Source organism: Ictalurus punctatus, chromosome 13 (genome assembly GCF_001660625.3).
Source record: "Ictalurus punctatus breed USDA103 chromosome 13, Coco_2.0, whole genome shotgun sequence".
Classification (NCBI taxonomy): Eukaryota; Metazoa; Chordata; class Actinopteri; order Siluriformes; family Ictaluridae; genus Ictalurus; species Ictalurus punctatus.
In genome coordinates this window covers 10,401,449-10,427,557 of record NC_030428.2, presented here as the reverse complement: position 1 = coordinate 10,427,557, position 26,109 = coordinate 10,401,449, and the positions used below count along the sequence as shown (strand labels likewise).

At 41.5% G+C, this 26,109-nt stretch overlaps 1 protein-coding gene across 6 annotated transcripts in view; it reads left to right on the top strand.

Moving 5' to 3' along the window:
* The window catches only part of mprip (myosin phosphatase Rho interacting protein), a 41,975-nt gene that overhangs the window by 14,023 nt on the left and 1,843 nt on the right, over positions 1-26,109 (top strand). For 2 of the 6 annotated variants that reach the window (XM_017483224.2, XM_017483227.3), the window contains exons 4-23: positions 1,722-1,873; positions 1,986-2,070; positions 2,215-2,389; positions 3,231-3,579; positions 5,531-5,660; positions 6,220-6,327; positions 7,649-7,705; positions 9,633-9,701; positions 9,873-9,962; positions 10,484-10,593; positions 11,230-11,779; positions 12,510-12,647; positions 15,019-17,550; positions 19,661-19,808; positions 19,910-20,027; positions 20,438-20,597; positions 21,568-21,675; positions 22,267-22,353; positions 22,449-22,611; positions 22,808-22,893. In XM_017483224.2, coding sequence (XP_017338713.1) covers positions 1,722-1,873; positions 1,986-2,070; positions 2,215-2,389; positions 3,231-3,579; positions 5,531-5,660; positions 6,220-6,327; positions 7,649-7,705; positions 9,633-9,701; positions 9,873-9,962; positions 10,484-10,593; positions 11,230-11,779; positions 12,510-12,647; positions 15,019-17,550; positions 19,661-19,808; positions 19,910-20,027; positions 20,438-20,597; positions 21,568-21,675; positions 22,267-22,353; positions 22,449-22,611; positions 22,808-22,893 — 5,415 coding nt within the window. The remainder of the gene's footprint in view (positions 1-1,721; positions 1,874-1,985; positions 2,071-2,214; positions 2,390-3,230; positions 3,580-5,530; positions 5,661-6,219; positions 6,328-7,648; positions 7,706-9,632; positions 9,702-9,872; positions 9,963-10,483; positions 10,594-11,229; positions 11,780-12,509; positions 12,648-15,018; positions 17,551-19,660; positions 19,809-19,909; positions 20,028-20,437; positions 20,598-21,567; positions 21,676-22,266; positions 22,354-22,448; positions 22,612-22,807; positions 22,894-26,109) is intronic. The other 4 variants (XM_047159472.2, XM_017483225.3, XM_017483229.3 and 1 more) reach the window with 4 other exon arrangements.

Here is a 26,109-nt window from a genome sequence, read left to right as displayed (position 1 = left end):
ACTTGGCAAGAGTCATGCTCTCTTGAGTCGTTGCCAAAATCAGACCTTTTGTTTCCCTGACAGTATAGCTACACACCAGACCCCGCGTTTTGTTTTTTTGTTGTTTTCTTTAACTTGAACAAACTCTGATTTGTTGCTTATCTCTTATCTAAAAAAAAAAAAAAAAAAAAAAAAAAAAAACGCTTAAAGTTTTCCACCCCCCATTGAGTGCGAAGATCAGACAACAGTGTCGTATAAACATTACCGTACCAGCTGGCTATGAGTTCCCCCTTCATGATGGTGCTCAGTATCACTTGGGATAGTTGATATTGCAGTCCATGTCAACTTGGCCATTCGGTTCTCTCAGAGCTTTGTGCTGAGAGATGTGCTATTATTCACTATGCACTTCTGGCTCTTGTGAGCTGCTGGTGTCTCATTACGCAGGGTTTTTTTTTCTCTCTCTCTCTCTCTCTCTCTCTTTTTTTTTTTCTTCTCCCCTCAGAAGCAGTCTGTCTGGTGAGACAGAAACAATTCTGCAGTTTTGTAGCTGTGACACGCTGTAATTGCCATATTTGGCAGTCGCCGACAGTTGCTGGTGGATTTTTAATAAAGCGAGATCCATTTAAAATAGCCATAAAAGGAGCCAGGAACAGACAGCACCTGGTTTACATCGAGGGTCCACAAAATGGCTGATAACAGCTCAGGCAGAAATACTGAGATGTGCCACCATGAATCTGAGCCTCTTAGCAGCTGAACATCCAGCACGGACATGTGGGTCACACATCGTGCTATTTGTAGTGACGAGATTAAGCGTGTTCTCCGATGATTCGCCTTCTTGGGATTTGTCCTCCACGTTAGGAAGATTTACAGTTTAGTTTACACAGAGACAGAGATTAGGGCTGTACATTGCTGCTTCCTGTATTCCATTGCCTGGCCCCGAGCTCCAAAAGTTGGCCTTCTAGCTAGGCAACATGACTTATAATATAGAAGACGACTTAGGCACTATATAAATAGTTTTTTTTTCCCCTCGATACCCAAGGTTGCTTTATAGTGTTGGAAAAGTAAACACATAAAGACACAAAACAGTGAGAAGAGAAACCGAAGTCCAACCGCTGACGTGATCAAATTTCATAATATCGCTACTGAAATATTGCCGGTATCAGCATTTTTATAAAATTAGCATTTTGTTCTGAATCTTTTTAAAATTGTAAAATGTTAACATTTTATACTGAATTTATTTTTGTCGATTTAAAAATTTTTTTTTATAGTTGGTAGGGTTTTTTTCCCACATTTTTTTTAAAGCAAGCCTGCTGTTTTGCTGACAAACGTACATATTGTGTATATAAAACCACAATCATAACTGATGTGTATTATGTCTTGGAATTGTACATAACATAACCTTATGTTTTATATGAATTATAACGAATAGTAAGATTTTTAGCTTGCGTCTGTTTAACCCACAATGCTTATTTATTTCCCTGTTTTATGGTCGTCTTAGTATTCTGGAGTATTGGTGTTGAAGGATGGAGTCGCATGCAATAAAACCTTTACACCACATGGAAAGATGCAGGATTATATAGAACTAATTCATTACAGCCATGAAATCTGATTATGTTGACAGGTTCTGTTTCTTTTTTTTTTTTTCGCCCTCACTAAATATTTGGTTGCCAAAAACACTGACATGTGCTTCCTTTGTGAACTAGGCTGGAAAAATCACATTTTCCATCTGCTTCCCCTCACAGCCAAGCACACTACCGCAAGGCACTGTCAACATGAACCTGTGCACAGATGTGATAGATGCCGAACCTAAGACCGGCCAGAAGAACGCGCTGTGCATCATCACGCCTGAACAGGAGTACTACATCCGGGGGGACAGCAAGGAAATTATCAACGGGTATGTTGCACACATGCCATGTCCCGTGAGATTTATTCTTACTAACCGTTATAGCAGTGCAGGAGTGTAGAACTTGCAGGGTTCTCTGAAGGTGAACGTTTGTTTTTACCAGGTGGAGCGAGCAGCTAGTTGTTTATCCAAGGACCAACAAGCAAAATCAAAAGAAGAAGCGCAAGGTGGAGCCCACAACGTCTCAGGTGAGTTCCGCGAGAGCCGAGCGCCTGATGCTAAGCATGACGTTGGAGGTCTATTATTTATTTTTAAAAAATTCTGGATTTGAACGTTATTGGTAAAAGCAGAGAGGGTCACCGGAGTGCTAAGGATGATTGTCTTTCTCTCAGGAGCCTGGTCCAGCCAAGGTAGCTGTGACGGGCTCGGGCATCCCTGAGGCGGAGAAGGTTCCAGACTCCAGTTCCATCATATGGCAGGAGGAGCTGCAGAGCAGAGAAGCAGAAGTGTCGCAGGCGTGGTCCTCAACAGACATGTCACCCCAGGGCTCACTGCTGACCCCTGCAGGTACGGGGGTTCTTATAACATTCTAAGTATAGCCGAGCAGTTATAAGAAACGTAACATAAGCACCTGGCCTCCGTCTCCCTATTTATAATAATAATATTAATAATAATAAGCATTATTAATAATAGCAATAATAGCCAATATGGGCACAGGTACCAGAGTTATAGTTCACAAGCCAGTACACTTTAATAAACAAGTCTTATTTATCTCTAACAGAGATCCACAATGGTGATCATTGTGTACAGTATGCATTTTTCTTTTTCTGCAAAGAAAGTTAAGCAGTTGGCTTTAGGAGGCTTGGTTTCTATTACCTGGTAACTGTAATCCATAAAACACTGATATGCAGTCTACGGCATGCATTAAATTACAACAACAAAAACTGCAGCTACTAAACATGGTGGGAGAGGAATGCAGGAAGGAAGGCTCTGTCTATATCAGGAGATAGAAGCATGAACATCCCTGTTCCCGGACATTTCGCCACCCCGCCTGATCTATATACGTGAGAACGTTTGTTCATACAGTGTGTCCATCAGGCAGAACAAATAGACGCTCAAAAGCACGTGAACAACTGTACACTCTAGTTTTATAGCATGGAAAGACATCCCAACCTAAAATAAGGCAAAATACAACCGTGATGTTAAAAGAGATTAAAAATCAAGGTGTTTGTTGGAATATGAGTGGGACTACTTGTGAGTAAGATTTATTTGTCACAGTGTGGGTGGAGGGAAAACATTATGACCCCAATCTTTATCCTGTCTGTTATGCTGTCAACCTACAGTGATAATAAAAATAAAAATATCCATTGATGTAAAGTCCATGTCCCGTCTCTTTTTCTCTCCTAAGCAGAGGAGGCATCCATGAGCCGTAGTTCAGACCTGGGCTCCGTTAACGGCGATGAGGTGGACCGCGGCACATTCTCTTTTCCCCCGTGTATGTCTCAGCCCCCGCAGGACCTGGTTTCCCCGACAGCAGGCTTGCTGGGGGGTGTTCCACGGTGTCCATCGCCTGCACACAGTGAACCCTTCCCTTCAGGCAGCAGTCTGTTGTCTAACGGCTCGCACATCAGCGGCTCCATCAGCTCGCTTGACTCGGACGCCAGCACGGATAGCCACGTACCACTCCGAGGACGCACCAGGCCTGAGAAACGCCGAGAGAGACAGGACAGGGAGGGTGTACTCAGCCCAGAGAGGAGGTGAGTCAGAAAACATAAACTTTCCCCTCTGCAGCTCCATCAACTGCTCCGACGGACTAACTTCTGGACCTTCTGAAATAGATATTTGAAAGTGCATATTTGTCATGGCACTAACTGTATCTGTTTAGTGCTCCAATGACCAGTAGCTGTATTCAGGTTTGAGCCAGAAGTAGGTGTGGCCTATACCAGAAGGGGTTGGGTATTTTTTTTTCTAATAAAAATATGCCCCCTGAAACACTGGGAAAACAGAGCAGCATGTAACAAATAACTCCTGAACTTTTACAGTTCCTCAACTACAGCTATATCATGGGTTCATATTTGTTCTCAATCAGATGCCCTGTGGAACTTTCTGGCAAGCTTTCTATCTAATGTGACTGAGTAAGCTAGCTAAATATTCAGTAAACGTTTTCCCAAATCAAGGAACTAATGTTTATAGTTGACACCAGTAGCTTCTTAAGAATGTTTCATCACATTTAGTTTATTTACATTCTAGAAAGATGAGAAAAGTTTGCTGGACACTATTAGACTTGACTTTGAGACTGGGACACAATGCTGCTGCGAGTCAAAATGCGGTCCTTTTAAGCAGCATTTCATTGTAATGCTCGTATGATTTTGATTAAATAACGAGGAAGAATGGAAAAGTAGAGATATGCTGCCCTTTGCACAATGTGTGGTCTGCTTGGGCAAGTCGTTTTGTGCGTCACAGTGCAAAATCCAAGACACCTTTTAGGGCTTTGGCGCACAACTACATACTATATTGCATATAATTGCATAGAACACCGCTGTGTACGACACACACTAAAATACTGTCACTGACAGTGTGCAGCTCAAAAGAATAAAAATAGGCTATAGACAGTAGACATGTACCTACAAAGTGCACCTGTATGGTTGGTGTGCCTAATAAAATGATCTCTAATTGTAGGTGCACAGCAGATATACTTTGTAAACCACTCTCTGGATTAAACCCGTCCAGTCCTCATCAGGAAGACATAATGGCTCTGTGCATTAAGGCTAGTTGCGTAGGTTTTTACATGGAATGATTAGAAAGCGTGTAATTCCCCAATCTCAGTTCTCAGTTGTTTTTCTCTCTATTGTTTATGTTGGATATAAACACATTTGCGATAAACAGCTCTGGTGCTCTCGAACAGGGATCATGTTGCTGGGATTCTCCTCTCCCACAGATCAGAGGTCAAAAGCCCCAAAGCCGACGCATTTCAAACAAAGATGCTGACGTGCCTCTGTGTAGTCGAGGATGCCTCCCGTTTTCCTTCTCATGAAAACTATTCACAGTGGCAAGAGAGCTTGAACGCTCTGAACCTGTCCCGTGGAAAGAGATGGCTTCCATTTGGGTTTGGGCTAATTTGGGTTTATGGGAACTGTGCCACTTTATACCCAGCAGCCAATGAGGCTGAAAGCAGTCATGTGACATAAATACCTCACTGACTGGTTCTTTTGCTTCCTTTTAAGGAGGACCTTCAGTGCTGTGTATTCCCCAAATAAGGGCAAAATTCAAAATGAGCAATTTAATATTTCCACCCTCTGCTATGAAAACCAAATTCCTCTCTTCAAAGTCAGGAGGCAAATTTTTTTTTTTCTTCTTCTTCTTTTTTTAGTATTCCAAAGTCAACACCAAGTACTTTTTCTTTTTTTGGGGGAGTATGAAGATTTTTTTCGGTCTTCTGGGTGAAGTTTTTGAAGTGAGGAAATGATGTCAGTGGCCAGATTTATTTGTAGCTTACTCATATTAATCATCTTTTAGATTAGTGGTATGTTTGTTGGAGATGGCGGTCATTTTTGTTTACAGTAAAAGCAAGCCAATTTTCAGTGCATTTAAATGTATAAAAATGTACAGTATTGCACTATTTAAAAATGTTTTTTTTTTTTTTTAAGTACCCTGATTCATTTACACACAAATATTCTGAACGACATTCTGCTCGTTCTCTGTGGTCAGTGGGCGTTCGAACGTGATCGAGAAGCTTGAGGCGCTGGAGCTGGAGAACGCAGAGAGGATGGAGGTCGAGGAGACGGTGCGCAGTGAGGCCAGACAGGGCCGCAGTGAAATGAGACGCTTCAACAGACAGGTACAGAACTCGCTTACGTCCGAGTCTTCCCACGACGGCCCGAAGCCGGGTTTGTTCTACTGTCAGCATTCTGTTCATCTACACACTGACTTTGTTTTCCACCATATATTTGTTTAACAGCCTGTTCGCAAATTTAATCATGGATCTTGCCAACCTTGGCAAGTAACATTTCACAGTAGCATTTAGTGTTGCTCAACGACATGCTAAAGGTCAAAAACAGGACATTTGTGCCGAGTCAGGATACGTTCCACTTCATGGCGTTTAAAATGGCCGTCTTTTGCTTTTACTTCACAGTTCACTTCGGAAAGATTGTGCTTTTGATCGAAAGAACCGGCTGTTGTGATCTGAGCTGTGAACGTTTTCAGTTTTCCCTGGAAATCGGGACGGACTGGCCAAAGCTCAAAGTTATCAGTCAGCTTTTTTCTAAACAGTACAGTCCACTAGCTTTAAGCTTTGAGTTATTGAGCGGATCAGCTGTGCTGATTCAAGTGCTTCAATATTGGAAAGAGTCAGATGTTTTAGGACTTTCCACAAGGCCTGTATGTTTTCTGTCTTGTAGGAGCAGAAGCTTGACCCAGCACAGGGTCTGGACTTCCACCCGTCCACTCTTCCTCCACTGAGAAGAGCCAAGTCACTGGACCGCAGGACAACGGAGTCAGTCATGACAGTAAGTACCCTCTTTTTTTTTTTTCTTTCTTTCTTTCTTTTCTTCCCCCCTTCCTCTGTTCGTGTGAATTTTTGTCAGGGGAGCATCGATATGAGAGAACATTGTCACCCAAGGGTGTGAAGCCAGTGCATTCGGAAAGAACACCATCACAAGGCTTTTGTTGTTCTCTGAACTTTGAAGGTCAACGAGAATTCTGAAACGAGGCTTTTTTTCTTCGAAACAACAAACAGCTGCTTTGGAATGTTTTACTTGCAGGAACAGTGTGAGCGAGTCAGTGGAGGGTGAACGACGGAGTCCGAGTAATTTCAGCACTGTTTGTTCTATCTGATCAGTGTTCTTTGTTTAGGTGTTTACATGCCTGGTTCTACATTCTGTAAGACCACTTGTTTTGTTTGTACCTTTCTACGTTCTATAAGCTTTCACTATTCAGTTGAATTCATATCTACCTCGACTAATCATGATTGCCAACTTGTTTCTTTGTGGCATCTTTTTCTGTTATTGTGCGAACACAGATACCCTAATCCTCCCATGTGTGCTGCTGGGTGTAGCATCCTCCCTTCTCATACCCAGGTCATCTCTATATCCTCCCTGCATTCAACCACACATTCCAAACCCGTCTGTTCGGCTTCATGTCTCTCTCTTTTTTTTTTTTTTTCCTCTCTTTAGTTTGACACTCTAGTGTTGTGTGCATCCGTTTATTCGTGTCTAAGTGGTAATTTGAGTGTTTGTACTCTTTTACACTCTTCGCGCCCTGCATTTCTGGCCACAGTGCACAAATGCCTGATTTGAGTTTTACATCCACTGTGCTGTGTGAATCACTTACAAGTGTTTATTCCTACTCAACAAACATTTGAGAGACACTGAACTAGATGCATGCAGTGTGTTTTTTTGCTTTTTTTTTTTTTTTTTTTTTAAGTATTTAATTTTTTGGTACCACGATAGACATCTTTGAAGGTGTTGGCAAATCTGTCAAACAAGAGAATTGCACGCCTGCTGGGCAAGAGCATAAAGGAACCAAGGACCAGAACACCATTTGTGTTTCTCCTGGTTCTCATTGTGGGAATGTCTGAATGCCTGTTGAAGATCATGTGGTGTTAAAGGTTTTCTTTTAGATGCCTGCTCTAGTAAGTTTATATGGGGGGAAGATAAAGCGTGCAGGATTGCAGAATGAAAATGTACGCAGCACACGGGCCACCCGGTGTTTATCCAACTTTTATTCTGCATGTGATATTGTGTGTGATGTCACTGAGAGACGTAAACTGCACTGGCTGGATTGCTCTTGTAGAGGTTTTGAAAACTATGAGCCTTTTTCTTTTTACAGCCAGACTTGCTGAATTTCAAGAAAGGCTGGATGGTGAAACTTGATGAGCAAGGCCAAGTAGGTGACCTGTGTTATATATTTTTTTTTATATATATAAGTCCAAAAGTATGTATTTGGTTTCTGCACAAAAGAAAGAGAGTGAGTGTGTTTTGCGATACAAAAAAATAATAATAATGGAGATTAGATAATGCAGGTCAGGAATCTCAGTTAATGTTCACATCAAACGTCAGAATGTAATCTGTGACTTTGATCATGACATGGTTGTTAGTACCAGATGGGCTGGATTGAGTATTTCAGAAATTGCTGATCTTCTGGGATTTTGTCGCAGTAGTTTCTAGAGTTTACACAGAGTGGTGCAAACAACAACTACTACCAAACAACGAATGAGCGACAGTGCTGTGGGTGGAAACGCCTTGTTGATGAGAGAGATCAGAGGAGAATGATCAGACTGGCTCGAGCTGACAGGAAGGATATAGTAACTCATATAATCACTCTGTACAACCATGCTGAGCAGAAAAGCATCTCAGCATGCACAGAACGTCAACCCTTGAGGTGGATGGGCAACCATCATGAACCAACATGAGGTTCCACTCCTGTCAGCCAAGAGTGGGAATCTGAAGCTATCATGGCTACAGCCTCATTGAAACTGGACAGTTGAAGATTAGAAAGAAAAAAAAAAATCACAGATCTGTTTCCAGTCTCCAGCAGTTTGGGTGAGTCTGTGCCCATGACAGAAGTGGACCTGGATGTGGTCTGCCATTTTCGCTAATCCACATAAAGGTTTGATGTGTTGTGCGTTCCGAGATACTTTTCTGCTCACCACGGTTGTAAAGACTCCTTATTTGAGTTACGATAGACATCCTGTCCGCTCAAATCAGTCTGGTCATCTCCTCTGTTCTCTCTCATCAGCGACTTGTTGCAGCCTGCAGATCCTCTGCTCACAGGATGGTTTTTGTTTTTCGCACCATTCCGTGTAAACACTCGGGACCGTTGTGTGTGTGAAAATCCCTGACGATCAGCAGTTTTATAAAATACTCAAATCAGCCCATTTGGTAGCAATATCCATGCCACGATCATAGTCACAGAGAGCACACTTTTTCTTCATTCCGATGTGAACATTACCTGAAACTCTTGACCTGCATCTGCAGGATTTGTTGCATTTGCATTCATTCATTATTTATTTATTTATTACTGCATAGGACTATGCTTATGCTTGAAGGCTCAAGCACATGAGATTGGACCTGAAGCCTCTTATATGTTATATCAGAAGCTTAAATTTATGCTACATTTTTAGCTCCTGCCAAACCTGTAAAACAAGCAGGGGCCATTAAACAAGTGTGAGCACATCCTGGGGTAAAGTTAGACTAATTCCTCTCCCTGTAATAGGTGTACTTTATACATGCAGGATTTCATGTTTTTTAGTTTTTGTTTTGGGTGTTTCTGGTCAAGTTCAAGTGTTTTTTATTGTCATTTCAACCATATACAGCTGGTACAGTACACAGTGAAACGAAACAACGTTCCTCTAGGACCATGGTGCTGCATAAAACACACTAAACCAAAGAGAGACGAGACAGAACTAATGATCTACACTTTCTACATGAAGTGCACGTGCAAGCGTGTGCTAAAACGTACAGTAACTACTAAAACAGGACAGTAGGCACAGGAAGTGACAAATTTTTTTAAGAAAAATATTAAATTCTTCATTCTCTGTCTGTGGTGCATTTATCGAAAGTTGTGCGGAAAACTGCTGCCTCGGTTGCGTCATGCTCAAAGGGCTCTCTGGAGCTTGGAAAGGGCACAGCTACACTTTGATAGTCTTGCTTCAATGGGTAAAAGTTTAAAGGTTACTCTCCATCTGCTCTTTTTTTATGGGCTTTAAAAGCAGGCTGAATGTCTTCCTAGCCATTTATGTACCTAAACAACAAAGTGAGGTTTACGTGCAGTCCCTACATGCCCGTTTAATAAGCCTGTCGCTCTTTTTCAGTGGAAGAAGTATTGGTTTGTACTGACGGACCACAGCCTACGATATTATAAGGATTCGATTGCCGAGGAGGTAATTTTATTTATTTATTTTTTCTGTGATGCGTTTTCCTTGTGACTTGAATGCACTACCCAAACCATGAGGTTCTTTCCCTGGATCTCCATGAATACGTGTTGCAGCTTTTTACTCGTGCGTCGGTTTCTGTTCATTTCATTAATCTTCTGTTAATCTTTCTGTTAATAGGCATCGGATCTAGATGGGGAAATTGACCTCAGCACTTGCTATAATGTTACAGAGTACCAAGCTCAGCGCAATTATGGCTTCCAAATTCATGTAAGTGTATCTCATGTGGAATATACGTGTTAAGCTTTGTAGAATAATTTTACTAGTTTATAGGTGAGGCTAGTTGTGACGTAAGGACAGGTGATCAACATCATGTGTGACTGATTCAATATTACTAGCATATTTGCAATCAGTTAATTGTCCATCTTTATTTTTTTTTATTATTATCTTTTTTCCTGGTTGTGACATTTTTCTATTTTTGTCAGTTATTTAAGGTTAATTATATGATTTGATAACACTTGTTTCATTTATGTATAGCAACACAAAAGTAAAAGTTAAAACACTTCAATTTAAACTTCACTGATGATCTTTTTAAAACTTTTTTTTAGCTGTGTTTTTATCAAAGGTGAATTAGCTAATGAATATATACATTATATGTATATATAATCTAGCATTGCGATAATTATTTTTGAAAAAGGTTTGGGTCATGGAGTTTTCACACACACCTTTCCAGTACTCGATCTGAGATACTGCGTGAACCCTCTGATGGTATTGTATGTTTCTTGTTTTAGACCCAGGAGGGAGTGCACACCCTCTCCGCCATGACAGCAGGGATACGCCGCAACTGGATCCAAGCCGTCATGAAAAATGTTCGACCTTCCACAGCTCCCGATGTTGCAAGGTCAGGATCTGTTACATATGCTGATGGACATGTGGCCTTCTTTCAAACTAGTTTTCTTTGTCTGTTGTGACATCGTTTATTTATTTATTTTTGGCCGTCTAATGGATATTACCTTCTTTTCAGAGAAGCACAGAGAAGTGAAGTTCAGAGATGTGTTTTTATGGTAGCCTTGATACTCACTGGTCACAGCATTGGAAAACTTGTAGCCAGGCGGGGGATGTTAAATTATATCGAGCAAACAAACGCTGCTTCGAAAGTGAATTCTGAGGTTTCTGAGTCAGTGTGTAATCACTTCTCTTTGTTTGTTTGTTTGTTTTTTGTGTGTGTGTAAGGATGTACTTACTGATATTTTCGAGGCCCGAGAGAGAGCTTACAACAAGAACTATAATAAAGAGTTCAGGTCAGGTGATAAAACCGGACAAAAGCAGAACTATACAATACTGTCAGTGTTTGATTAATACCTGGTGCATGAATTATACAATTAGCAATGCTTATATTGTTTTTCTATGCGTAGATAGAATTTAGAGGGATGCATCATGTACTTAAGAGTATTTGATTCTTTCATTCATTTATTTTGTTCTGTAACTGTAAAGAGAGATTAAATCCCCTGAGCTAAAGTCTGCGTATATTGGTCAGCCTGACAGACGAACATGGTTCCTTTGGCCAGTTGGAGAGTCTTGCGCGGCCCGACATCACTCAGGACTCTCCGTCCTCCGAGGCCTCGTCTGTGGAGCGTGAGCCGCCGAGGAAGAGTCGAGCACAAGAGCGACGGCGCGAAGGACGCTCCAAAACTTTCGACTGGGCCGAGTTCAGGCCCATCGCCCAGGCGCTGGCGCAGCAGCGAGCCCACGAAGCCGACGCTCTCCAGGCTCAGCTCGGCGACGCCGAACGCAGCAAGAGGAGGGAGGAGAGACGGAGGAGGTACGAGTGTGTGACGGGCAGCTTGTCCTTCGAGCCTTCTCCTGACATCAGCAGGATGGACTTGGAGAGCGCGCACACGAACGTGGGCAGCGTGTGTCCGCCCTCGCCCGAGCGTCAGCAGAAAGTGGAGGATGAGATCGAGCAGCACTGGCAGCAGGTGGAGAAAACGCCAATCAGAGAGGAGAGGAGAGTACCGCTGTCCACGGCACTGAGGACCAGAGAGACAACCGAGCTCGAAAAACTACTAGAGAGCTACAAAAAGGGGGTATGTCTCCACATTCCACAGGTTTGTCTCTGTTGTGTGGAAAAGCTGAAAATTATAGTAGATTATGCATTTTATTTTTATTTATGTATTTATTTATTTTTCGATACTCTGATATAGCACTGTTTGATATCAGAATTGTTATAAATTATACTGCTGTCTTTCAAAACAATTTTGATTTGAATAGAAGTGGTTCTGTAGAAGTGCTTTTGGAAAACTATCAACTATATTATTTCAAATCTATTGAAATTAAAAGCGAAGCATCTCGTGTGTCTTGTGTGTTCAGTGGGATTTTCTCTCACAGTAAATAAAAACTAAGACGTGATATTAAGTATAAGGAATGCATTTTAAGGACAATACCGATGATCCGTGTCTTTTCCGAACCAAATTCCTCAAGAACTGTTTATCAAACAACCGTGAGTTTTGGCGGCTCAGCGATTGGGGTCTGGATTAGGGTTCGGAAGGTTGAGAGTTCAATCCCAGTGCCGTGAACCGGTAACTGTTGGAGCCTTAACCTTCAGCTTTGGAAAAATGCATCGACCAAATGATTTCAATGAAAGTGTAAATAACTCAAGCGTAAAGTTTACCACTTCTAAACATGCACATTTTTATTTCTAAGCATAAACCATTCCTGATCTATGACCCGGGGAAACTGCCCGCTCGCTTGCCTTCGTCAGATTATAATGGTTGGTTAATGAAAGAAGACACTCAAATTCACTTTCTCCCTTTGCAGGTAGAAGATCTGAAAGCGCAGTTAGAGACGTGCCACCAGCAGCTGGCGGATTCGAACCAGCACAAGCAGGAGCTTGAGAACCAACTCAAGGCTGCTGTGGATCGGGAGCATCAGATTCGTGCTGGGTACATCTCACCAGTAAGGTCAAATTCTTTCTCCATTTATGCTTTTTAGGATGGTCATAATGAATTATGCAGGCAAAGAGTGCCTTTATTTCCATTAAACAGACTTTGCATGTCTTGGTTTGTGAACAAAAAAACCCCCAAGCTACTATTTTCTCTTTTTTTTTTTCTTTTTTTTTCTTTTTATTATCAACTCCAAAGCTGCCAAAAAGTGCCTTGCATGTTCAGAGCCTTTTGCATGTAAATGAACCAATTCCTCCCCCTTCTCTTTTTCACTTCTACCTTTATCTTTCTCCTGTCAATTTAGATGTAATGACAGCTTTCATTTTTTTTTTTTTCATTTAATTTAATGTTGCATGCGACATTATCCATTACATCTCCTCAAAAAGCTGCCCGTGTAGCATCGCTTTAATGTATTATTTAGATGTATTTCTACTCGGAGGTGCTAAGAGGTTCCATTATTAATAGTTAATTTGGCTCATTACCATTCAGAAAGGCCGATATTTTAAAGATTTAGATTCACCCTAGTTAGTTCTTGCGTCACATTTTTGACGGTTAAGAAATTAGGAAAAAGTTTTAATTGTGCTCTATACACTCGCGACCACTTTATTAGGAGCACTAAAACACCTGTTCATTCACGAAATCCAGTCAGCCAGTTATGTGGCAGCAGTGCAGTGCAGAAAATCATGTAGTTACATTTATTGCTGGTACAGTTGGTTGTTGGTGGCAGAGTTTTTCAGAAACTGCTTGATCTCCTATGATTTTCATGCACAGCAGTCTCTAGAGTTTACACAGAATGGTATGGGGGGGGACGAAACAAAAAATTATTTAATTTTTGGAAGAGACCAGGTGATGATTTCCCCAATGTTCAACTGTCCAGATTCTGTAATCCTGTGCTTACTGCAGTCTCAGATCTCTGTTCTTGACTGGCATGAGTGGAACCCAGTGTGGTCTTGTTGTAGCCCATCCACCTCAAGATTTAATGTGTTGTGCGTTCTGAGCTGCTTTTCTGCTTACCACTGTTGTAAAGAGTTACCATAGCCTTCCTGTCAGCCCGAACCAGTCTAGCCATAATCTTCTGGCCACGCTCTTCAAGCAGGAGCTTCCACTTACAAAACCGTTGCTCACTGGATGTTTTTTTTTTTTCTCCCCCCCCCCACACCACTCTGTGTTAACCCTAGACTGTGTGAATTTCTGAAATACTCAAACCAGCTTGTCTGGCACCAACGCACCAATCAAATTCAGTGAGAGCACTTTTTTTTTTTTTTTTTCACCCATTTAATTTCAAACTTAAAATGAAGCTCTTGACCTGAATCTGTATGATTTTTATGTATTTTGCCGCTGCTGCATGATTGGCTGATTTGGTGTTCTTATTGAAGGAGCCAGTGAGCGTATATCTGCTGTTGCAGTGATGTGATGTCTAAATAATAGCATGTGACGTGCTTGAGGGGGGAGGGGGCACATGACATTCATGATCATGTTTAAATACTCATTCATTCATTCATTTAAAACCTGTTTCCAAGTGGTTTGTAGGTTAAACTAAAATAAATAAATAAATTTTATTGTATGTCTGTCTGTGTTTGTGTTCGTCAGTTTGTGAAGCTTGACTGCTGCTTTTTTTTGTAAATGAGAGTCAAGGTATTGATTCGGTGAGAAGTTTAGAAGTAATCGTACCGCAGTCATTTGGATTTAGTTACAGCTAATCGAACCCGTCGAGAATTAGAGAAATTCAAAACCGAATATTTTATGTACGTTTGATACAGCTTTTGATTTTTCTAAGGGAGTGAATACGACTGGTTTCCGTTTGTCGCTACTGGATGGATGGGGACGGTTAGGGATGGTATGTGATGGGCTGCTTTGTATTAAATCTTGGCCTATTTGAATTCGGATCATTTTCCCTTCTCACACCTTTTATGTACAGGAAATGTGATCGGGTGCAGCTTGTTTTGTTTAGGGATGTAAAGTCGGTCTATAAAATGAAATCCTTTAGGTTATTTATTCTAATAGTCATCAGGGATTTTTCAAGAGTTCAGAACAACATGCTTGTCGTAATGGCATGCAATCTGTTTCAAATTAAAACACTAGCACTAATTCCGCAGTACTTACTCCATGAATTAGCTCTAACCATTTAATGTGCATGCCCCTATCGTGATTTACTAACCATAGCCATTAAACCTCTTTTTCCAGCACGCTAATTTGCATCATTAAATGAATGAAACTAGACATGTCCATTCTTACTTAAACCTTAATAACTGGGCAAGGATATTGTAATTTAATGTAAATATACTTCAGATCTTCAGAGACATTATTGATGTAATCAACAAATTAAAATGATCCGTAATCACCTCTGCTAAATTTTAACCAACTGTCTGGTCCCCTTTTCCAAGCTGGAGTCACCTTTGAGTCTTGAGACAAAGCCCCAGATGAAGAAGCCAGAACTGGTTAGTTCTCAAGCTCAGAGCTTAACAAAGAAGTACCAGGAAACCAAAGAGCTTCTCCAGCTGCAAGAACTGAAAAAGCGCAACATGCAGGCACAGCTTGGCCTTTCGCTTTCACACTTATGCACCACGGAACCTTGCCTTTCTGACACCAAAAAATCATCCACTTCAGAGATCCTTTCTTCTAATCGCGTTACAAAATCGGTCGCCTTTTTACTTCTGGATAATGAGGGCAAGATCAGAGAGCTTGAGGACTTGATAGATTGTAGTAAACCGTTGTCGGTTAAAGAGTTGACTCAACTGCTGCACTGTCACACTGATTCGGTACTGTGCGATCTCCCTCGAGACACAAACGAACATGATGGCTCGAGCGACATAACGAAATGCCAGAAACTTTTGGAATGTCTTAAAAGTCAGCAGGAAACGGAGAACGAGACAATGAGGAAGAGTTTGGCCAAGGCCGGGGACAGCATTCGGGATTACGAGGCCCGGCTGATCACAATGGAGGACATGTTAGGAAGGGTCCAGAAAACTCCCTATATGTCTCCTTGTCAACAGGACGACTCGGTGCAGATGACAAACCGTGGTCTATCTCAAAAGGTCGAACTGCTAACGAGTGAAAATGAAGCACTAAACCAGCGTTATCAGGAAATAGTCAACCAGTTGAGAGAGGCAGACCGAGAGATAGACAGACTAAAAGCAGAGCTTCAAAGTGGGAAACAGTATCAGCAAAGCAGAGTAAATCAGGACGTGATTGACGCAGGAGACAAAGAAGCTTTTAAGAATTTGTATGAGCAGGAACTCCTTGACAAGTCTCAGAAGCTTGAAGAGGCACTCCTCAAGTTGGAGTCACTTGGGAATAGTTTGAAAGATACTGAAAAGAAGCTGCAGCTCAAAGAGGCTACTCTGAAAGGTCTGGGATTTCAGGTGCCCGAAAATGAAAAAGATGACGAATCATCAGAGTTGGAGAAAGAGCACCTCAGACATCGTATAGAGATGATGGAGTCCGAGCTTTCCGAAAAGGAAAAGTTGCTCCGATCTGTTGAACAAATCTGTAGAGAGCTTCAAGTGCAGAACACGGAACTCCAGATGAAAAAGCAAGAGGCTGAACGGACTTTTAACCGAGCGCTTTCAGAGGCTGAAGAGGACATTAGAATGTTGAAAGAGAGAGCTGTGGAAGAGGTGGAGGCAGATGATGAAGGCAGAGTAGACAGTAAGTGCCAAGTGTTGATACAGAGTGATGGAGATGTGATGGAGGAAGTGTCGGAAGGTTTCAAGAGGAGGTCTAATGCTCTTAATCAGGTATTAGCCATGTTGATGAAGTCCATTGAGAACGAACGTGATGGATCGCGCATTGGCTTTGAGGAAGGTAATGTGGGAAGGAATTTGACGGGAAGTATGATTGCGTTGTTCGAGCGTGAGATTTTGGATAGAGTTTTAAGTGGCATTGAGAATAGTCAAGTAGGTAACGGAGATTGCGAGCAAGCATTTGTTGTCAAAAATATAGTGGAACGAATGCTAGTGGAAAACAAAATCTTATTTACTGTGATCAAAAACATTGAGAGGCCAGTAAACACTGAACATGCCGAGATGCAGACCAATAAAGATGTAGTAGGAGATGAGAAGATTAATGATGTCGTTATGAAACAGCTTATTGAAACCATACAAAGTAAAGTAACCCTGTTGAATCAGATTGCGTCAACCATTAATGAACCTACAAATGTACAGTGCAAGCCTTTGGCTTTAACGCTGTCTAGCCGTGTACCTCAAACACCGTTGTCTCTGTGTATTCAAGATGCCATATTGGAGGTAACTCGCACATATCTTCTAATACGGCAAATATTCCAAACGGAGAATGAAATGCACTCGGACATTGAAGCAGCCACAGCTGCTTGTGGTGGTTGTTCTCGGTTAAAAAAGCAAAACCTGGAGCTTAAATTGCAGCTTGACCAAATGGCGACCCAAACGTCAAGCCCGCAGAACACTATCGCTGATTACTCCAAGCCAGTTACGTGCATCCACATAGAGGACGAACCGATCGATTCCCTGGACAAGGCCATTCAGTTACAAGACATGGCGGCAAAACACAAGACGGAGCTTCGAGAAGTGAGGGAGGCCTATGAGCGAGAAGTGGCTAAGCTGAAGGAGGACGTGTCCAAGAGTGAGGAAACACTAAGACTGAGATCAGAGGAGAACGTAAAAGAGATCGACTCTTTGACTGTCTGCATGGAGAATCTAAAGAAGAAGCATGAAGTGGAGCGCAACATGTTGGTGGAGCATTTTAACCAGGAACTGGCTGAGCTTAATGATGCGATGGGTTCTCTTAGAGCAGAACTTCCAAATGATGGCCATCTAAACACAGCTTCCCTCAAACAGCGCATCGAGAAGCTCGCGACGCAAGTGACGGAAGAGACGAAACGGCGAGAAGAGGACGCAGCTTTACTTCGTCTGAAATACAACAAAGACCTGGAAAACCTGAAGGTCATTGTGTTCCTTGTACTTTTTGTTTCTCCATCCGTGATGGCTTGTGTACCCTTGTGGCAACTTCCGACTCCCCCACCTCCCCCCCTTCCCCATCCTCTCCATTTACTAATCCTACCATCCTTTTCTGCTTTACCTTTATAATTCATCACCAGCCTTGCATGGTCGTTAACCTTAGGCATGCTTGTAGCTTTTGATGTTGGCTGTATGTAGAGGAACCCATTTCGATAGCACATAGGAAGTTTGACTTAATAAAACAGAAAAAAAAATAAACAAGTTCCTCGACAACAACAAAAAAGGCATGCTTCCAGACTTAAGAAGTTGCGTGATGTCTCTCAGCCACTCAGTTCAATCTAAAAGGAGCATTTTTTTAAAAAAATAAATAAATAAATAATGAAATAAAAAAGGAATCGGCTAAAAATGCATCGACCGCAGTTGCGATTTTCATGTCACGTCAAACCTGCAGCAGAGGATAAAGTATAACCTTTTGCTTTGATTAGACCAAAGATTAGAAGAGGAATGCTGTGCAACTTGCATCATGTCCTCGTCAGGCCGCATGCAGGTCACTTTTGATTTTGTATGCTGGATTTAAAATAGTTCCTTGTTGCTCTAGTTCTTTCTGATATTCTTCACAACAGCCTGTCTTTAATGGCTCAGGTTGTATAGTAGGCCGTCTCACAATATTTTCCAGTTCAGGTTGATTTCAGTGGATTTATCGGTATTTTAAAACTGAAGTCTAACTTTATGTGTAAGTAATTGCCTGGCTGACGTACAGTATGTCTGCCTGGTGACTTTCAAACACAATTTGAACCATTATTTAGGAAATAGTGAACATTTTAGACATTGCTCTATAAAAAAAAAGGAAAGAAACCTTGCTGGAGGTTGTTGTCTGGGGTAGCTAAGAAAAAATGATCTACTTGATCAGTGGGTCTTTGGACCCTATTGTTTATTTTGCAGTTTAATGAAATGAATATTTACTCTACATCCCCCCCCCCAAACATGGCTAGTTTTTTGGAGCTTTTTTCCATGCTACAGTTTATAGCTACAGTTATGCTGCCATGGTGTAAAGCAGTCACTTTTGTATGTAGTGCTAGATATAGAAATATTTCATTATGGTTGTGATTGCCGGTTAAATGAAATATTAAGATCTTAACCATCCTGTTTGTATATTGCTCATGACACCATGTTGGATGATATTCCTGACAAAAGAGGAAATTGGATTTTTCCACCAAAGGGGAACGGGTGAATAAACAAGTGCAGATGTGGCTGTGATGTGGGGACAGGAAGCTGCTCTGTTCACAGCGGGAGCTGGCTGTCATTAAAGCAGAGGTTCACGAGACAGGGCTCTATCCCTGGGACTTAGCCATATGAAAACAAACGCCCTGTATGCTCGTCCGATCAGGCCCGCGGAGAGTTGGACGGCTTCGATGACTGATTTCCAAGATTAGTGCCGCTCGGTATGCGTCGGATGTAAGTTTGGCCCGACGTGTTTGGAAGGGCTTTCGTATCTCCTCATGTGGAAACTTGCACTGTAATTGTACAAACGGTTTGCTCTGAAGGCGTGCTTATGAAAACACGCTTTCCTATAGATATCCTTTCATTGTTTGCAGATGGTTCATTGTTCATTCGTTCCCCAGATGCGCTGCTCTGCTGCTGTTCTAGAAGAGTGGTGGTTTGCTGTTTACTTTTTTTTTCTTTTTTTTTTTAATATATAAAAGTCATGGCCTGCTTTCCATTAAAGATGAAATAAAAGGAAAAGCTCGTTAAGAACACTTCTCAAATTATAACGACCCTGTTAGACGAAGAAAAAACGTGAGTCATGTCCGAAAGTACCATTGGTAATAGGATGTAACTGGGACAGAAAGGCAGTCTGGAATAATTATTTTAATTTAGTGAGAACTATGTAACCTATACCAAGTCTCTGTCTGGCTTCTATGTGCTGTCTGTGTTCAGTGTAGAGTATTAATCTGTCTAGCTTTTTGTGGAAACCTTTCTCTGCTGCGTGTGCGTGCTTGTTGTCCTTGTGAAAGGCAGCATTTAGTTCCAAAATCTGTTGAAACAATACACTAAATGGCGCCCCCTATCGCCTGATTCTTTGTCCACCGTACAGGCTACATGTGAGAGAGGCTTTGCTGCCATGGAGGAGTCGCATCAGAAGGTAATAGACGAGCTGCAGAGGAAACACCAGCGGGAACTGGAGAACCTGCAGGAGGAGAAGGAGAGACTGTTGGCCGAGGAGACAGCAGCCACCATTGCTGGTGAGTTCTCACAAAAGTGAAGTTTATATAGCTATCAGAGCGCTGTGGCTTTGTGTAGACGTGTCTGTTTATCTTTTTTTCTTCTTCTTTTTTTTTTGAAGCTATTGAAGCTATGAAGAATGCACATCGGACTGAGTTGGAGAAAGAATTGGACAAAGCAAGGAAATCCCATAGTAACACCGAAAATGCAGACATTGATGAAATTCGCAGACAACACGAGTAAGTAGTTTACTGAGATGGAATTTACGTTTCATGCAGGTCGTCATTCTCAAGTTGATCCAGTTCTCTGCATCACAAATGAAACGGGGATTATCTCCTCTAATGAGATGGTATCATCAGTTATGTACTACTTCCTTTTGTATACAAAAGGAGTTGAATGAAGCATTTAAGACGACTGCCTAAAGCCTGAATATGTGACTCAACCTGGTTGGCAAATGTTTAATAGAGCTGTGGGGTTAAGCTGTTGGCCTATTCATTCACATGCCGTTTTATTCATCAACTCGGCCATGATCTGCTCACAAACCTTTTATTGGCACGATCTGTGTTTTTTAGTTTAACACAGGATGAGAAAGTGGAATGGAAAAGCAGTGATAATTGATGCGAGTCCATTGTGTATGTGCTTTTGGTAGGGAGGAGCTGCTGTCATTTCAGAGGGAAATCGAAGTGCTGTCAGAGCAGTACTCACAGAAATGTCTGGAGAACGCTCACCTGGCACAGGCGCTGGAGGCTGAGAGACAGGCCCTGCGTCAGTGCCAGAGAGAGAATCAGGAGCTTAATGCGCACAACCAGGTAAGCAGAACAAAGGGGCAAAGGGGTTAATAATGCGAGACAGCACGAACATCGACACCGCTTGGAGTCATGACAGGGTGTCCGTGGGTCCTTAAAGTCTTCAAATTCCTTGATGTAAAAATAAGGACTTAATGAGCACTGTGGTTTTTTACGTTAGCATAATCTCAGACGTTTTTGTCGGCAGAGGTTTACAGCATTTCACATGGTTGGTAATGAAGTGAATTTTAAAAAACTGTTGCCAACTAAACGGAGGTCTTCCTGTGGTTTGCCGCCATAATAAAAATAAAAAGTCTAATGCATAAAATGAATTAAGTCAGAAATATAGTACTATTGTTGTATTACTATTTGTACCTATAAATAATTTATTTATTTTTATTAAGTATTGTTCAATCAGTAATATTACAAAATAGCTATTTTTTTCTTGCTTATAGTTTTTTATATATTACAAAATAGAAAAACCAGGTTTTTCTTTTATATTTTCTTCTTTACAAAAATTTTGGTATATTTATAACACTACTTGTTACATTACTCTGGTGTTAAATTGCAACAAAACTAGTAAACACTGTTGCAAGGGGGTTTCTAATACAGCTGCTGAGGGTGTGATGATAAATTTGACATCTTTTCTCTTCTGACTGCTGTAATCCATCGCTATATATTTTTCCTTCTCTTGGAAAGTCATGGGAAGGAAATACTGGATTTTTTTTTTCCTTTCACTTTTTGAGCAAATGGTAATGCAAAAAGGATATTTAGTACGGTGTCCCATCTACCTCTATAGATGTTTACCCTGCTGTAGTTTACTTAAACCCAGAAATGGATGCATGTGCATGAACACAATCCATGATAGCTGATGTATCGTGTAGCATGATTGAAGTGATGTTTCCGTCGTATTATTTTTCTTCTTCTTTTTCAACATTTAAGCCTTTGGGTTTGTACATTGAGGCTTGTGTTTTTTTTTTTGTGGTTTTAAAAGGAGCTGAATAATCGTCTGGCTGCTGAAATAACAAAAATGAGATCAATGACCAGTGAGGAAGGCGAATCTGGAACGGTCATTCATGGAAAGGAGCTATATGAACTAGAGGTGCGTGTTCACTCCTCCTATCCACTCCACACAAACACAATCTTATGTCTAAAATACTTCTACATATGTAAAACCTACAGTATATAGTCCAGGCTGTTAGATGTACCTTGTCTGCTCTCCTAACTCTGCTCCTGGAGTATGTGGGTCCTGAATCTTTTCCCTACTTCATACATGGGATCCAACAAATAAACTACTTAAGCCTGTTCCTGAGTCACAGTTGGCATGTTCAAGCAGGTCAGACACTAACGTGGGCAGGGCAAGGGTATTCCGGAACCACTGCTATAGCAAAATGCTGCAAATCGCATATGTTACAAATTTGAATGAAGCATATACTCTGTTCTAGTTTACCACTAGCTGGGCATGAACTTAATATTACCTCATAGGCTTGCTAGCACAAATTAGCAATACTACTGAGGCAGTGATTGGACAAACAAACAAACAGGAAGTAGATTATGAGCTGTATATTTTGCTAAATAGAAAAATAAGGGAGTACAATTGATATATTTTCCAGGCAGAGAATTGAATTACTTGATGAAGTAAAATAAAATGCTACTTGTACAATATATAAGTAATATATAAGCTTGTTTGTAGGTCATGCTGAGAGTGAAGGAATCAGAAGTCCAGTATCTGAAGCAGGAGATCAACTCATTAAAAGACGAACTACAAGCCGCTCAAAGAGTACGCATTTAATTATCAGCTACAATTCCTAATTAATTCAGTCGAATGAACACACAGCACCGGAATGCTGAACTTGTTTGATTTCGACACTCTAGGATAAAAAGTACGCAACGGATAAGTACAAGGACATCTACACAGAGCTGAGCATCGTGAAGGCCAAGGCCGAGCGAGATCTGGTGCGGCTACGGGAGCAGTTACAGTTAGCACATGAGGCATTGGGAGAGCCCACACCAGAGGAGGTGCAGCGGGGAGGATACGGTAAGATGTCGGAGTGTATAATCTGGATAACCAATTTTGTCTCCCAGTGGACAAATCCATATGCAGCACTCCAGAGCGATATATATTTTTTTTTTAAATTATTATTATTATGCAGAATGTAATTTTCTGCTCGGTGTAGTGATTGATTTTAGATGAATTTTCTCACCCCAAGGATCTCAAATACTTTTTTCCTCAGATATCATGAAATCAAAGAGCAACCCGGACATTCTGAAGATGGCCGCCGCAGCTGCGAAACGCTCCGAGCGTACCATGAGGTCAAAGGTACATATCTCGAAACAGAACTGTTGCTTGGGTAGAAATCTTTCACCCTTCATTTTAGTATTTCACCAATTTCATTCCAACATGACCAGTGCAGATACTTCCAAAGCAATACAGTACTGAGCAATACAGCAATCCTGCTGTGCTTTGTGGCATGTACACTATATGGCCAAATGTTTGTGGACACCTGACCATCACACCCATGTGGTGCTTCCTCAAGCTGTTGCCACAAAGCCGGAAACACACAGTTGTATAGGATGTCTTTGTATGCTTTAAGATTTTCCTTCACTGGAATTAAGAGGCCCAAATCTGTTCCAGCATGTCAGTGTCCCTGTGCACAAAGTGAGGTCCGTAAAGACGTGGTTTGCCAAGGCTGGCAGTGGCAACCTTCGGGATGAACTGGAACGCCGACTGGGCCCCAGGTCTTCTCATCCATTGCCAGTGTCCGACCTCACTAATGCTCTTGTGGCTGAATGGGCAAATCCCCACAGTGACACTCCAAAATCGAGTGGAAAGCCTTCCCAGAATAGTGGGAAGAGTTATAACAGCAAAAGGGGGACTAAATCTGGAATGGGATGTTCATAGACTTTTGGCCATATAGTCTAATTTCCGCGAAGTACTGAGCAGTTCACAGTACTACACAGATCAGTTCACATCCTATCATGCTTAGTGACAAGGTATAAAAAATTTTTTTAAAAAGTGCTAAGCAAGCTAAGTTGATCTCTAGTTTGGATCAAGACTGCAAACTTATTTGGGCCGATACGGTCAAATATCTCAGTAGGAACAGTGATTTAAAGTTCATTCGTTCATCTTCAGTATGCACTCTATCCTTGTCAAGGGTCATGGTGGATACCTGTTGAATGTGATGCAAGTTCTTCGCAGGGCACCATGCACCCACACGTTCATGCACTCATCTATGCCTAGAGGTGATTTATCATCACCAGTTCACCTACCTGCATGATTTTAGATGGTGAAGGAAACTCTTAAGCATAGATTAAACTTAATAATAGGTTATAGAACTAAAGCACATTCTTCTTTGGAATTTTTATACCTTATTATTGTCTTATTATTAGGGTTATTTTATTTCGTAGCACAGTTTCATACACCTTGTAATATACCATTTTAGTGATCTAGTGTATTTCTGTGTTGCTCCCTACAGGAGAAAGCCTGGTAAGTAATGGTGAGAAGTGTGCTTTTGAATGTCCCTCCTCTAACACACAGTGGTGTGGCTGATCTCTTTGTGTTTTTTTTGGGTGTTTTTTTTCCCCCTCCCCCTCAACCCCTCAGTTTCTGAATTGCGACTTGCTGTGGAATAGTTAAAGACGAACACACATTCACTGCTATTGTTGGATGAAATGACATAGGAATAGACAAACATGAGGGATCAGAAGATGTGTAGATGATGGACTGACTTGCTGTAAGACACGGGTTAATAAAGTAAAAGCAGACTGTGACCATGTATGCATAGTTTTTGGTGCATGAGTAGGTATCGTCTTGTTATACACTGTCCATTCATGCGCACTGAAAGAAGGGTGTTTCCCTCCAACATATTCACCTTATATGTACAGAGGAACTGAAACTTTGCCCTGTCAAACTGAACATTTAAAAGCAATCGTGGATTGTTTTTTTCTTTTAAATACTCACCTACTGGAAAGCTTCCTCCTCTCAGTGCAGAGTTTAATTGCAGGCATATTACAACATATAGAGATTATGATCCAGGATGCTCCCTTTTTTTAATGGATTAAGTGTACGAGCAGAGCTGGCGCCGATTTCTGCAGGGTGGTTTAAAATTAAAAATGTGCCCACCTGCCACTTCTAATACAAGTGTTTTATGGTTTGCACATAAACCAGTCAAATTAGTAGCATTACCATGATAAAATTGAATATACACTCACTGAGCAGTTTATTAGGAACACTATACTAATACTGGGTAGGGCCTCAATTTGCTCTCAAAACAGCCTCAATTCTTCATGGTGTGGATTCCACAAGATTCCTTTGAGATTCTGGTCCATGTTGATGTGATTGCATCACGCAATTCCTGCAGATCTTTCAGGTGCATTTTCATGCTGCGAATCTTCCACATAATAAAGGTGTTCTATTGGATTCAGATCCGGTGACTGGGAACGCCACTGAACTCCTTGTCATGTTTATAAAACCGGTTTGAGACGACTTTTGCTTTGTGACATGCTGCGTTATCATGCTGGAAGTAGCCATTAGAAGATGATAAATTGTGGCTATGAAGGGATGCACATGGTCAGGAACAATGCTCAAATAGGTCGTGGCGTTCAAGCGATGATTGATTGGTATTAACGGTCCCAATGTGTGTCAAGAAAACATTCCCCACACCATTACACCACCTCCACCAGCCTGCACTGTTGACACAAGGCAGGTTGGATCCATGGATTCATGCTGTTGGTAGCAAATTCTGACCCTATCATCTGTGGGCCTCAGCAGAAATCGAGATTCATCAGACCAGGCTACATTTTTACAAAAGCTGTTCAACTCTTTTGGGTGAGCCTGTGCCCACTGCAGCCTCAGCTTTCTGTTTTTTGCCTGACGAGCAAAACCCAACGTGGTCTCCTGCAATTGTAGCTCATCCGCCTAAAGGTTCAACGTGTTATACATTCTGAGATGAGTTGCCGTAGCGTTTCTGTCGGCTCGGACCAGTCTGGCCGTTCTCCGTTGACCTCTCTCCTCAACAAGGTGTTTCCGTCTGCAGAACTGCTGCTCACTGGATGTGTTTCCTTTATTTCACCACTTTGAGTAAACTCTAGGGACTGTTGTGTGAAAATTTCCGGAGATCAGCAGTTATAGAAATACTCAAACCAGCCCGTCTGGCACCAACTATCACACCACAGACAAAATCACTGAGATCACATTTTTTCCCCATCCTGAGGGCTGACGTGAACATTGCTGCTGGCTGGTATCTGCATGATTTTATGCATTGCACTGCTGTCACACGATTGGCTGATTCTTAGTTAGTTGCATGAATGCGCATGTGTACATTTGTTCCTAATAACGTGCTCAGTGAGTGTATATTTTTAGAAGTGTAAATAAATAGTAGTCTGCCAGCCAAGGTGGCATGATGTTTTGCGACTTCAAAAACTGACACGCATTTGGCTGATGGTGTGTTAATTTCACACCCTGGTGCTTAATCTTCAAGAGTGTGGTCAGCTAAATCTGGTGTGATGCTTATTCTTATGCAAAAATGCTTTCATT